At 35.4% G+C, this 15656-nt stretch overlaps 1 protein-coding gene across 1 annotated transcript in view; it reads right to left on the reverse strand.

Moving 5' to 3' along the window:
* The window catches only part of St18 (ST18 C2H2C-type zinc finger transcription factor), a 108605-nt gene that overhangs the window by 85219 nt on the left and 7730 nt on the right, over positions 1–15656 (reverse strand). The window contains exon 4 of the mRNA XM_015485739.2: positions 13441–13471. Coding sequence (XP_015341225.1) covers positions 13441–13471 — 31 coding nt within the window. The remainder of the gene's footprint in view (positions 1–13440; positions 13472–15656) is intronic.

Raw genomic sequence — 15656 nt, forward strand, 5'->3', positions numbered from 1 at the left:
AGAGGATAGGAAAGGCAGAATACAACAGACATTAGTATGGCAACATGTAAATCAATGGATGTGTAACTGATGTGATTCTGCAATCTGTATACGGGGTAAAAATGGGAGTTCATAACCCACTTGAATCAAAGTGTGAAATATGATATATCAAGAACTATGTAATGTTTTGAACAGCCAACAATAAAAAATTAAAAAAAAAGGAAGGAAATGAAGGTGTGTGTATGGGGGGGCATGGGGGAGAATGAATTAGTCAAAAAGTGGCAGAAATAGCAAACCAAAGAAAGTCTAGAAGACAGAGACACAGGAACATGAGATTAAGACCCAGAGAGGGAAAGGAAAACAAGACAAAATAAATATATACACATACACACCTATAAAAATTTTTTTCCAGTAATATGATTAATTTAGTAATTTCAGGGATTTAAAGTAACATAGATAAGAGACTTTCTCAAGATCATGTGGCTGCTTGAAACTAGTATCATAAATGTCCATTTCATTTCTTGATGTTTACCTGACTGCAGAGATTTGGCCCATAATTCTGTATTCCTCTTTTCATTTGAACTAAAAAGTTAGAAACCTATAGAATATATACAAGATCTCTGCTAAATATGAGAAAGAATTTTTCGATATTTGGAAAGCTCTCATTTATCCTCACCTTCACCAAAACACACCATAAATTATTCAATAGGCCTTGCTAGCATACTGGAATAATATGTAAAAGGAGGACCATGTGTTGAAATAGTCAAATGAGTATTTAATTCATAGGGATCATCTACTTTGATGTATTATTATAATTATGCATATATAAATGTATGTATAATGTATCCTTTGTGTGTGTGTGTGTGATTGTGTGTGTATGCATACATATGTATAAACACAAATCTGTTAAATGTTTTAACAGCCAACTATCCTACTGAATCAGAAATAACAGCTTTTAAAGGCTGTCCATGATCTAGAGTCACTCAATTAAAAATGAAGCCTGAGTGTTCCATATGTTATTTCTTGTAACCCTAACCCCTTCTGGGTATATCTGTGCCTTTCTTCCCAACCAACACAACTGGAAGGGATGGCCCCTCCCTGATCCACCTGCTTCCTCTTCTAGGGAACTGCAAGTGCCCCAAATCTGTCCAATGCAACGATCCTATTATGCCTGTCATTTATCTACCCTGGCAGGCTGGTCACCTTGCTGGCCTTGCAGGTTTTCACAGGGTGCCCCAACATTTCCATTCATCAATGAGGGTAGGACAGAACATTTTACCAGTGTTTGCACCCTGATTTAATATTCCACCACATAACATTTTTCATATTATATTTTTAACAGTTTATATTCTCATTCACATTAATATAAACTGGTTATCCCCTGCTATAATTTGAATGTTCCTTCCAAACCCATGATGAAATTTAGCTGCCATCATAAAGGTGGGGCCTTGAAAAGGTGATTAGGTCATGGGGGAACTTGCCTCATGAACAATTAAGGCCTCAATCTCAGGAATAGGTTAGTTTAAAAAGGTGGAGTTTGCCATCTTTTCCTCTTTGTCTCATCGTGTGATGCCTTCTGTGATGTTAAGACAGCTCAAAGTCCTCACCTGATGTAATCCCCTGGACTTGAACTCCCCAGCCTTCTGAACCATAAGACAAATAAACTTCTATTGTGATAATTTAACCACTTGGTGGCATTCTATTATAGCAGAATAAGATGGACTAAGTCCTTCCCTGGGAATGAAGCAACCTATGAGTAACATGGTTCCGAACTAGAGTTCACTCAATCAGGCAATGTAGGCAGTAGCACCCACTTTTTGGTGCTCAGGATCAAGTGACACAGGATATGTGAAAGTGTCTGCACAGTTACTAACATAAAAGAAGCACTATAAGTCAGAGAAGGGCTCAAGATTCTCACTTTCCTATGTGACCCACACACTGGTTGGATAGACTTCTGAGAGCTCTTCTGTCAATCATTATTTATAAGGATGTTCCCATGGTAAATAAGCATTATGAGGTTAAAACCTATTTGCAGGCTTGGCCCTACTGCATTATCAAGAAATTGCCCTATATTTGTTTTAAATATGGCAAAAAGCAAATCAAAGCCAAGCCATTAAAACACAAAATTATAAAAAGTTAAGATATGTGGCCCTTAAAATATATGCCTTCTCTGATGTATGATTTTACATTGCTTTTTAAAATGTGGGAATATATTATTAAAGATGGGTAAGAAGAAGTGAGTTCAAAGCAATGGAGAGAAGTGTTCTTCATGTGGACTCAAGGGACCATCTTTATTATTATCTATATTTCCTTTTTTGATCCCACCTTCACCTCCTGCTGACAAGAAACCCCCCAGCAAGTCAAGAACCAGGCTGCTTGAAGAATGTGTAGTTCAGCCTAATTTAATACATCTCTACAGAGTGCCTGCTCTGTGACAGCAGGAGCTTCTCCTGCAAACTCTGGTCAAACTCCCAGCCAGAATAAATTGCTCCTTCCATTGTGTTCCCAACATAAATCTATTTTACAGGAATTATTACAGTAAATTTTTATTATTTTTTAGATTGTTAGTTTTCAAAACCTGTGAATTTCTGTGTCTCATTCTAGAGTATACAGAACATATTTATTCAAATTTTTCCACTCACTTATTAAACATTTTTTTCTAGCACCAAATATGTGCCAGGCACTATTTTAGGTGTTGTGGATGTTATCTCAGAGATAACAATTCCTGTTCTCACACAACATACATTGTGGTGAATGCAGGCAGACTAGAAACAAGGTAAATAAACGGCCGAATTCCATGTCAGAAGGTCACACACATACACACACACACACACACACGCGCACACTAAAAACAACAACAAAACAAAACAAAAACCCCAAACCAAAAATAAGGAAAGGGGGATAGAGAAAGGTGAAAACTAAGAACTTGCAACTTTAAAGGTCAGGCAAGATTGTGTTGAGAAGGAGGTATTTAAGTAAAAACATGAAGAGGTGAGGGGGGGAGACACTCAGCTGTGTGGGTAATGGCATCCAGGCACCAGGAGGAGCATTCCAAGGCCAGAGGCAGTGTGAAGTCTGGGAGGTTGGATTGTGGAACCCAGGAAGGCAAGAGGCAATGGAAAGAAGAGAGAACAGACCAGAGTAAAGACTTCATCTTTTCCTCTGAAAAAAAAAGGAAACCAAATGGGGGGTTCCTGGATGCTTTGATGAAGTAACTGTGAGAAAGAACTGGAGCAGAGAAACTCTTGAAGAAGCAAAAGTAATAATTCAGGTGAGCAGTGGTGACCGGGGGGCCTGGTAATGGCAGTGGTGGTGGTGAGAAACAGTCAGATTGAAGATTTACTTGGAGTTAGAGGTATTGTCCCATGTGGACAGACTGCATACAGTGTACAGAGATGAGGCAAGGAAGGATGTCCTCAAAGTTCTTGGACTTCCCCATTTACTGTTACAGGGAAAGGCTGTAAGGCATGTCTGATTTATGGTAGAAGATTTTTATCTCAAGTTCTGTTGTATGAGGTGTGAGATACTCCCTGGGGACCCATTTGGGGACTCCACAGTCTGAAGTTCAGGGAGGAGAGGAGAGTTGGAGAGGTAAATTTATTTACATGCAAATGTGCTGAAAGCCCTGAGTGAATGAAATCACCAGCAAAGAGGATCAAGGATATACCTCTGGGAATCTAGTGTTTAGAGACTAGGGAACTGAGGAGGGACCAGGAAGGAGGACTAAGCAGATATAGTCTGAGAGGTAGGAGGAAATCAGGGAGGCTGTAGTACTGGGATATCTAGTTTCTCGTGGCCATAAGAAGGTGAGTCTTCCAGTCCTTCCTTCAAGCTTGAGTAATCCTTTGGGATAGACTGCAGGCTTTGTGCCACTTCCACATGCAACAAGGACTCAGAGTCCTTGGGGGCTGTGTAGCAATTACCACGAGCACTTTAAGGAATCCAGGAGTCTACGTTTACTCAATTCTCACAGGATTAACCTGGAAGAACAGAGTGTACTCTATGATTTCTACACTGGGGGAAGGTGGAGATCATATTCCCACAGGCACCTTGTTTCCCTACAGGTTGCACCCCTACTCCTGCCCTTGATTTTGCTATGAGTCTCTAGAGATAGCTTCCCTATCCTATCTGAGTCTTCCCACAGATGGTATGGTATGTCCCTGTGATGAGAACCACCATGAAGATCCTAAAGGAAATACAGTTCAAATGGTGTTATTTGTTATCTACACTTTTCTGAAGCTAGCTGTTCCAGCCTTTGATTTTGTCTTCTACTTTTATTTTTATTTTTTGCATTCTGGGGATGGAGCCCAGGGTCTCATGCATGCTCTGAACTACATGCCTCATTCTTGATTTCTTCTAAGTTTTCACAAGTCCTGGAAGTATCTTGGCTTTGTGGCCTTATGGTGCAAGGCTACTCCTGCCCACAGACTTACTCAGTTGACCCCTTCAGAGAAGCAACTCACAAGCCAGCATGCGCTTCTGTTTCAGTTTTGGATTCTCTTCCTGAATGAAAATGACCAAATGAGACCAAGGGAGATTATACTAGAATAGCTCCTCACTTTTTTTTTTAATATTTATTTTTTAGATTTAGGTGGACACAATATCTTCATTTTATTTTTATGCGGTGCTGAGAATCAAACCCTGTGCCTCACGCATGCTAGGCAAGCACGCTACCACTTGAGCCACATCCTCAGCCCATGCTCCTCACTTTTACATTTGGTATATTGATAAAATATATTGATGGAGGAAAACATTTAGGGGTAGTAGAAAAGCAAATTAGAAACAATTCAACAGAAAACAGGTTGATTTGTAGTTGAGGGACCATGGGAGCTTTTCTGTCTGAATAGTCCTGGTTATAAAGTGGCAGAACTAGGTTACTGAGATGGTAGATCTGATGTTAGTGTTCTTATCACGATATAATAAAATTTTCTTAAAAATTAAGTGGCAGAAAAGGACCAAGAAAGGAACCTAAGAACTTGGAAAGAAAGAAGTTGAAGGCACTATTAAGACACTTAGTTGTAGAGAATCAATAGGTTCAACTGAAATGTCTTTACAATGAATCACTAACATAATCTATTCCCAAAACAAGCAGCTAGATAATGTACAATAAACATTTCTCAAGTGAATGTACTAGGATTAAAAGGAATGAAATAGATTCCTTGCCCTTAAGAAGTTGGTGGCATATAAAGAAGGCAGAATTACATATGCTTAATTAAAGTTTTTTTTTTTTTTTAATATGATGTGTTCCTTTTGTTATCATCTCCCCAACCAAAGCTATAAACGCAATGGCAGAGGACCTGCTTCATTCGGAATGGGGTGGACAGATGGATGAATGAATAACCAAAGAGCTGTGATTCAAAGTAATAAGTGCTTTAAAACAGGCAAGTAGAGAGGTGATTTGGAAACACAATGGAAAAAAAAATGTCTGTCAGCCTGGGAGGTCACAGAATACTTCAAGGAGGAGATGATGTGAATCCTGAGATTTAAATGATAAGCAAAAATGCCACATGGGAAAAGACAAAGGAGGGAATTTTGTTAGGCACAGTCTGTTGCAGAGTTGAGATGGAAAGAGTGGTTTTTTTTTTTTTTGAAAGAGTGTTTTATAAAATGAAAAATGAGAAGCACCCTTAGGTATAGAATTTCCTTAGAAAACAGTATGGTGACAAGATTAGAAGAACAAAAATTTGGGGGTAGACTGTGGGTGCTTAAAAAAATATTATTTCCTTTTATAGGGAAGAAAAAATTAACAAGGAGAAAAATTAAGCAAGGAAAATTCCCAAGTTTAAAGGCAGAAAGGAACTCAGAAGACACTGCTGAATAAAGCAACAGGTTCAATTTCAGTATGCTTTGAGATGGACGGGGGCGGTGGGGGGTGAACCCACAGATTAGGAGTAAAAGTGCTTTATAGAAAAGCATTTCCTTAATCAAGAGAGCAGCAAGTGCTGACCTTTTTACTCATCTCCAAGGTCACACAACTAGTAAGTTCTCTCAGAACCCAATGCAGCTATTAACCCAGTGTTCTTTCCATTACATGACTCAGTCAAATTCTACGTGAGAATTCACATTAGAATTAGAAGAAGTCACCCAAATACAAAGTTTTTATTGTAGGGAGAAGTCATTTTTGTCAACATGATAGCACATATTTATTTCTGTGCACAGAGTAGGAAAAAAATTACAAGGTGTTAGAAACATGTTTGTAAGCATATAATACAATTGAAATAGGACCTCAGATAGGTCTTACTTAAAATATAACACAAAGATAAAAAGAGCTCTTTCTGATGACTAAAGTTAATGAGGACTGAGGGTAAAGGAGAAATGGTGTTAAATAATTTTGTGTTGTGTTGGGGATGGACCAAAAGGAACAAACTAACTCTGAAATGCCTGACCAAGTTCAAAGAAGCCTCTGCATCATCTGTCATCAACATACCAGAGTTGCAAGGGAGTTGTGTGACACAGAAATTGACAGGTTATAGGTTTTGTTTGATGCATAATAATGATTAAATATTGAGAACACAATCTAGATGGTTATAGAGCCCTCTATGGAGGCATATAAAATGGAGTTTGAAACGTGTCCTTACCTAAATTTTCTTTCTAATGATATGTGACAAATATTTAAGGAAGATCTGGTTAATTTCAAAAACTTCCAAGAGGTAAAAATAAAGTCTCACAAAAGACCAAAAAGCATGTGATTTTTACTACGACTGTTAACATAACTTATTCTGCTCCCCTTCATCAAACAGAAATGCAAACAACCAACAACATTCCCTAAGAATTCATAACTCAAAGATAATTCCAAAAGAAACCAGACTCGACTTTTCTGCTAACCTCTGCCACTGAACAACAGCAATGGAGAGAAGAGCTTTGCTGGGTAAACCATGGAGTCTTGTGTTCTCAAACTTTAATAGGTACCTTAGTTTCTTACAGATCTTGTTAAAAGGCAAGTCTGTGGAGGAGCCTGAAAGCCTACATTTCTAATTAGTACCCAGGGTTGCTGCTGTTGCTCTGAGACAGACAGCTCAAGGGTCACCTTTGAGTCCCAAGTGGGAAGTGATCTTTCTCTCCATGCCTGTATAGCACTTTGTTTGTGTCACTTCCCATCATGTTATTATGTAATTTGCTGAATTTATTATCAATGCTGTTCATATGTACCCACTGAAATACCTATACTACAGTGGCACAGAAGAAGCACTGAGTGGACAAATATTGAAAGATATAGTCACTCCTCAGTCAAGAGCAGTAAATTCTGCTGGTAAAAAAAGATCTATTTTACAAGAAAAAAATGATAAATGGATGTACACAGTATCTCTGTAAGTGAGCTCTAAAAATCTGAAAGCAATAGGGCAAGTAAGTCCTCACATGCAGTCTGCAATGTTGATATTTTGCCTCAGCTCAGATTTCTAGAAATGTCAGTGCCTTGGGCTTTTGACTTCTATAAACCAATGGTTGGTTGAAGCCACCAATATCCTTGTGATAATATTTGAACCTGGAGGAAAAAAAGGTAAAGAAAATACAGCATGTTTTCTTGTTATTACTTTGTTTCTGAGTATCTTAAGTCTATGGACTTTTTTTTTAGCCTCATAATATTTTTTGGAAACAGAAATGTTATAACTTAAAATAGAACATATACACTTAAACTGGGGGATGTCCTGTGTATGTAAAAAAATATATAATACATATAAACATATAATCTATATACACTTAGATATATTATATACCAAATGTATATAGCATATAATATATAGGCCATATATATGTGATATATAATACATACAGTCTATATTATATATAGTACATATATAAACATATATGCATATATATTTACATATACAAGCCACTGTCATTTCCTTCTAAATTGTTTTTCATACATGTAATTTTAAATCTGCATGAAAATATATAAAAATAACACTAATGTCTATTTTTTTTCCTCTCAAAATATCACCTCCCAGGTAATGAGCTATCAAGGGCCTTATACTTCCAATTTACACACACACACACACACATATACACCCCCCCACACACACACACACATGCAGTCATCCCTTAGTGTCCTCGGGGGATTGTTCCAGGACCCCCTCAGATAATGAAATCTTCAGAGGCTCAATTCCTCATATAAAATCCTGTATTATTTTCATATAACCTATGCACATCCACCCCTACATTTAAATCATCTCTAGATTATTTCTAATATTTACTACGATGTAAATGCTATGTAATTAGTTGTTCTATTATATTGATTAGAGAACAATGGCAATAAAGTAAAGTCTGTATGTAATCAGTACAGATATAATTTTAAAAATTAAAAATACTAGAAATTTTAAATATCTCCCATCCAAAGGTTGATCGAATTGAAAATGCAGAACTTACAGATACTGAAGGCCAACTAGATACATATTGTGTACAAACGGAAGAAAACAAAATCATTTAGTCTTCTGAGTTGAGTGTGCTAGAAGGAATGGATTCCATTGTTAGCCCATTTAAAAATGATTCTTAAGGGCCTCACATGGAAGTTAAGTCACTCACGCCTCCTACACTGCAAAATCTGAAGTAAAAGCCCCTTACTAGCTCATCACCTGGGAGGTGACATTTTGAGAGGGGGAAAAATAGATATTTGTGTCATTTCTAGATATTTTCACACAGATTTAAAATCACATGCATGAAAAACAATTTAGAAGGAAAGAAGAGTAGGTTCTCTGTGACTGGCTGTGCAAGGATTAAAAAAAATGTAGCAGGGTTTGTTTGTAGGTCAGGATGTGTTTCAACTTGATTTATTAACTTATTGATAAAGTTTAAATTAAGATCTCATCCAAAACGTGGAGGGTAAAAATGGTATGCTGGCTCAGTTGCTTCTTAGTTAAAAGAGCATGTATTAAGCACTTCTCTTCCCTAAACTCAGCTCATGACTTAAAAATAGATAATGTCATTTGCCTTGAAAAATACCTTTTAGCCTTTTTTTATGTCTTCACTTAGATACTGTACATATTGCTTCAACAGCTCATTCAACACCCACCTATTGAGGGTCTACTTCCGTAGCAAGCTAAATGCTGCAAGAGGCTTAGCAAATAGACAAATACGTGATAGCATTACAATTGGTCAAGTTTTTTCATTCAACAACAAACTCCTTTTGTTTCATTATTCAAAAGCTTCCCTGATATATTTTAACACACTTTTGTACCCTCGTCAGTATAGCATGGTAAAAACAAAATAATCTCCCTTGAGTGCCAGTGTCAGGAGTCCAAGTTGCCTGTTAATTCTGAGTCCCACTATTACTAAGAGGTAAAGATGAGGGAGGTGAAGAGAGGGACCGACTGACCATAGGTGCCTCCCCCTGCTTTGGATAGTCATTGATCTTCTAAATTAAATCCATATCATCATCTTCTGTGATTGTCAGCTTTACTTTCCCTGAGAGTGACTTATGGGAAAAATGGGTTTTCTTTAAATGTCAATTTCTTAGATTGTAATTTATAAGTTTGTCCATAATATTTAGAAAGATATACTGGCAACATGAATATAGTAATCTGCCACTAAATACCCAAAATATACACTCCTGCATTTGGAAATGATAGTAATGAAAGTAAAGAGGAAGATTTCTCTGTTGTTTCAGCCAAACTTGTCATTAAAACTATTAATTAACCGGAATGATGAATTTATAGAATGCATATTATCAGGAATAAACTCCTGTTCATTTTTTCTTTAGGTGTTATCTCTGGAAGTCTTTACTCAACATGGAAGTTCCAATAAAATCATGACTACTAAAGTAAATATTATTAAAAAAAAAAGAAATTGGAAAAAACTATTAAACATAAAAATGCTATATTTAACTGATAAAAAGATTATAGTAAATAAAATGTGATAGAAGGAAAAAGAAAAATCCATCTAAAGTTTCAAATCATAAAACTTTCACATACTGATAAAATGTTATTAAATCTTATTACCTATTGAATGAAGAGCTCATAAAATATTTTAACACTAAAAAGTTATAAGAAAATGCTAAATGATGTTTTATTGTTGTTTTTGTTGCTGTTATTTTGTAGTACTGAGGATTGAACCCAGGGGTATTCTACCACCAAGATACATCCCTAGCACTTTTTAAATTTTTTATTTTGAAAAAGGGTCTCACTAAGTTGTCCAGGCTGGTCTTGAACTTGTAATCCTCCAAACCTTCTGCCTCAACCTCCCAAGTGAGAGTTTTAAATGAAGTGAAAAATGAAATAAAATAATATAAAATAATAAAAATACATCAAAATTAAAGACTTTGTTACAAAACTTAAGCCAACCAAGTGGTAAGCAGTAATAAACCACAAAAAGACAGAGGGATTTGACTCTAAAATACTTAAGAGCCTTGAATTCATTTGTCTCTCTAAGGAGTCACATAGAAAAGCCATTTCAGAAGCGAGAATATATTTTCCTAATTAGAGGAAGGGGGCTGGACTGATATAAAACACTTTGCCAATGCATGAGACAATTACCAATATTAGTAGATGCAATAGCATGAGGTTCAGATTAAGGATAATAGTAATAAAAGAAAAGAGCAGAGATAATGCAATGGGCATGATTTAGAAAGACGCAAGAGAGCTTTCTCGACACCACCTGTAACCTGAATTGTGTTAGAGGAAAGACTGGAAATGCTAATAAGGAATATGATTAAAGGTATGCCTGTGGTTATAAATTGCTTTTTTAATGGTGATGATAGTAGCTGACATAGAGTATAATAAGAAGATGAGAATGTCAGTATCAATTTTTATTAGTGCCATGAACAATATACAGTATATTTAAATTAGCTTCATTTGTATTAGTATTTTTGTAAGTAGTCTCTCTGGAAGCAATAACATGTCCAATGTATTCTAAAAAGAAGGACTAAATAAGTTGCCAGTATTCTCTACAAAATAGCCATAACTTTCATACTGGGGAAAACATGCCACATTCCCCAAGGGTACTCAGAAATTCAATCACATGATTGCAATTCTGAATCACAATAAATCGGTACAATAAATTAGAAGAACATCATAGGGAATGAATAAAGTTGTACAAAAGTTGCACAAAAATTAAAAAAGAAACTAAAAATATAAGTTTTTAAAAATAAACCAGTACTCTCCCTCCCCAAGATGTATATAGAATAATAATTAGGGATTATGCCTAGGTCAATTTAAGCCACTTAAGAGATGGCTTGGTACCTCTTCAGCCTAAACATGATCATTCTGTTTAACATAACTTTTTGTAAATTCTAAAATTATCAGTAATTTCTATTAACTCATTCTTATTAAAGAAAAATAAGGGAATTTGTTTCATGCATGAATCTTCCCAGAAATTACCATCATCTTTCTGAATTAGTCTAATAACGAATTAGGTCTAATGGAATTTTTGACAGATAAATGATTTCTAAAGAACTAAGAGAACAGGAAACATTATCATTTTTAAATAAAATAAATTCTTTGTCCAAATTTTAGAAAACTAAGTTGTTGAAAGATAACTCTGAAGGTTAAAGTGTGGAATTTCAAAAAAAACATAAGCAATGAATTACTTCTTTTTGATTTCATGTTCTGGATAGTACTAATTATGGATGAGGGAAAGCATAGCCTAGTGATAGAGAAGCTGCTCTGTTGAGTCTAAAGTTTGGATTGCTTACTAGTTTGCAGCCTTGGGCTATTTACAGATAATGCTTATTTTCACTTCATTTTTCTGAAAACTTGAATAGTCATAGTTTCTACCTTATGAGATTATTGTTGAGGATTGAATGAGATAATTGGATGACAAAATTTGAGTGTACGGCATGTAAGACCTCAATAAATATTAGTTTATTATAATCATTTATGCTGATAACATGCTTAAAGAGTAATTTCCATTTCTGTACTACGGTCATATTAAACATTTTTCCCCATAAATTTGTTTCTCTGTTAATTCCTTCCATTTTTTCTGAATTATGTGTTTTTCCTTAGGTCAATGCACATATTAATTCCCTAAAAATTCTTGTTTTTTTCAAGCTATTTTCAAGATATATCACTAAAAAGATTTCTTTTTGCCTTCTGAAAGCTTTGATTCCCTAAAAGACCTGACAGTTATGTTCACTGGGGTGCTGGTCATGGTCATGGACACTGTTTTTGTGGTAGACCATCAGGAAACCCTCTCATAGTGCTGCAAACATCTTTTACATTTTGAGCACTTGATTGTTTTAAATTTCTCTCAATCCTTTTACAGAAGACACAAAGTCTCCAAAAAGATAGAAATTTAGATGAGAGTAAATTTTAAAAGCAAGAATTTAAATGAGCCAAATATTTCAATAGTTTAATCCTGCCCAATTGTGTGAATGTACTACATGTCCTGCTCTTATTAAAATAGTTCATAAAAAAATTAATGATAAGATTAACAACACAGTCATGGCCATAAATTCCCTACAAGCAAACTTCTACAGAAAAGAGCATCAGGATGAATTGTAATAGGTATGTGTTCCTCTAAACAGGTGGACCAAGGCTAAGGCAGAATGAGTCATATGCAACAGGGAAGTAACTAAGACAACCTGTGTTCCAGGGAACCACAAAGGACCTTTGCTTGGAAAAAGAACTATGTAAATTGTTAATGCATACCTTCTAAATTTCAAGAGCGTCAGATACTATAACACATCCTCTATTTTTCAAACACTTCCCTAAGGACAAATGTAGACCATTGCTGTTTTTAAAAAGGCAGACTAAACAGTGAATTTAGAACTTTCTGAAATTGCAATAGCAAACCTTGAAAATGGGCAAGGGGATCATTTTGTTCCTGACAGAAAATGTATCATCAGCATATTTTCTTTATTTTTTTCCTCTTAAGTATATTTTTTCATCATTTTTTTTCTTTTCTTTTCTTTTCTTTTTTTTTTTTTACTATATCTCAACAAAGACTCTGTAAAAGAAAATCTAATTGAAATTTATTCTGCAAAACCAGGTGGAATTTTCAGAGTATTAGGTCTGAGGTGTTATGATATCTAAGGTAGAAACATATGGACCCATTCAAAAAACCTATTTGTCACATTACCTTGTAATGTGTAGGTTAAAAAAACAAATTGTGGCTACCTGATGGAATTATCTAATTATTTCAAATAAAAAGTGTATAACTTAGGATCTTGGTGATCCATTAATCAGGTCACAGATGGCAGTTCAGTTCACTGACCCTTGGTATAAAATCTAACCATGTAGGTGTATAAAAAGTGTGTGGCAGCCTACATTCCTTAAAGAAAAGTGGGAAATTACTCTCATTATACCAAAATGATTCCATGTTTTGTTATTAGAATATAAGAGCAAATTGTTTTGGATCCATTATCCGTATAGATGTTCCCTTTCTCTGCTTCTTTGGTATTTAGATAGAGACTAGTAAGTCCTTTGGCCTGTTTCTTATTCTAAAACAAGGATTGTGAGGCTTTAAAAGTATAAATCATTCTAATAATAAAACCAATCAATATGAGAAAAAATAATGTAGGGAAGATCTTACCTGAGCTCCTGGATTAGGGAATCCATTGGTACTATTGGAAAAAAAAAAAAAAGAAGAGAAAGAATCAGCTGATAATTTTCAAAAGTGATTGAAAGTATTTACCCATCTAAAGATAATAATGATGAATTGTTAGTATAGACCCCACGTGGCTTCTCACTGTATGGCTTAATTCTTCTCTGTTCTGGTCCTCTGGAGATAAGAGGACAGGTGAGTATGTCCCAGGATGGCTCATTGTGTTTAGTATCTTGGGTGGCCCTGGGGCCTTGTAGTCACAGTTTGGACTTTTTAAGTATCTGTCTTTAGAGGTTCATTGAAAAATTACAGGAACGTAGAAGATCTGAATTATTTTTTAAAATAAAATTTATTTTAATAGGAAATTATTCAAAAGAATTTCAATATTATCCTCTCTCTTTGTGTGGGGATGTGTGTGTGTGTGTGTGTGTGTTTGTATGTTTGGGTTATACTGGGGATTGAACCCAGGGACTCATGCATGCTAAGGTAACACTCTACCACTGAGCTACACCCAGTCCCAAGATAACATATTTAATGACATTAAACAAGTATTCAAATAAAACTGGCAAGGCTTTACTAATGAATATATCCCAAGATTTTATTTCATAAACTTTATACATAAGGAAGAAAGGAATGCTCATAAGCTTCAAAAATGTTAATACCAATGACCTTTTAAAAATAAGAAACTTAGAGAAAAAGGGCTTCAGTTTTTCTGACTGAGATGCTAGGAACTATAGGAGTTCATGTTTATAAATACCTGCCTACACCCAGGATAAGCAGCATATGGAGGGAGGCAACAGGTGGTTTTCAAGATTACTCACGCTTCACAAGAAACAGTCATTTCACTTCTAGAAGAACATTTTGGCTCTATTTAAGACATGTGTGCATGTGCCAAAAGAATTCGAAGTCCAAAAAAGAATTGCAAATTTAAAGACCCTCATTTAGAAAGTATGAGAGAGTAGTGTGCTTTGAGACGTCAAAATAAGAGATTTGAAGACTCCAAATACAGGGCTGGGGATGTAGCTCAGTTGGTAGAGTGCTCACCTCGCATGCACAAGGGCCTGGGTTCAATCCCCAGCACCAAAAAAAAAAAAAAAAAGATATGAAACTAATGAAAGAAACTCTGAAATTTGTATAATAGTGAGACATTTACCTTCATGAAAATTTAGAGTCTAGAATTACTATGAGGGTAAAAATTTAGAGTCTAGAATTACTATGAGGGTAAAAATTTAGAGTCTAGAATTACTATGAGGGTAAAAAATATGGTTACTTTAAAACTAATCTACACTAAAATTGAAAAACAAGACAGTATGTTTGAGTAGAGAAAAGTCCTATGTGATGTGCAGAAATATTCTGAAGTTTGGGTAGCAACGCTGATGATAAGCACTGGTCACATTTTAAATAAAGAAATGAAAGCATTCTTGAATTTGCTAAAAATATTTGTGATTTTGGACTTTGCTTAAACAGCAATTAAGTACCTTGACATATATAAACATATAGCTAACAAAAGTGTTCAACTTGATTAGCCATTTTCAACTGAAAATGTCAAAACCTTTCCAGATAAGTGCAGGGTGACAGCTGGGCTCAGCTCTTCTTAAGCAAGGTAGACTCTGAGGAGGGTGGGGTGGGGAAAACAGCTATCCAGAGTGTTGTCAGAGCCATGGTGAACCTACAGTTTCCCACTTAGAATTAAGGGTCACAAAAATATAGCTAATTATAATAAAAGTTATTTTCCTTAAGGGGTGTTATTGCCAGTCAATCCTGTTTTCCAGATGTTTAGATCATCAAGGGCCTGTTTATATTTCAATATTACATTACCATCTGTTGGTTACAAAAAGAGAGGGATAACCGGCAAGTTAAACCTTCCAAACATTACTTTGCAGAGCTGCCGGAAATTCCCAGCAGGAATAGTCAAAAAACAAACATCATCATTTTACTTGAACAAAGTATAGATTGGGAGCTACTAAACTAGATAACATGAAAATCAAAATCCGCTTTAGCAATAAACTAACAATTCAGTTTTTCCCTTGGTCATTTAAGGTCACTTTTAAAATCTGAAGGTCTCCATGAAACATTCCTCCCTTGCTGAACCTTAGGATATTTTGCATGATGTTCAAATGCACTCATGATTGTATTTTGTAAAAATGAGCATCATATATCATTTGGACCTTCCAGAGTCCTTTAACTCTTAGTTCATAATATTT

This window comes from Marmota marmota, unplaced genomic scaffold (genome assembly GCF_001458135.2).
Source record: "Marmota marmota marmota unplaced genomic scaffold, marMar, whole genome shotgun sequence".
NCBI lineage: Eukaryota > Metazoa > Chordata > Mammalia > Rodentia > Sciuridae > Marmota > Marmota marmota.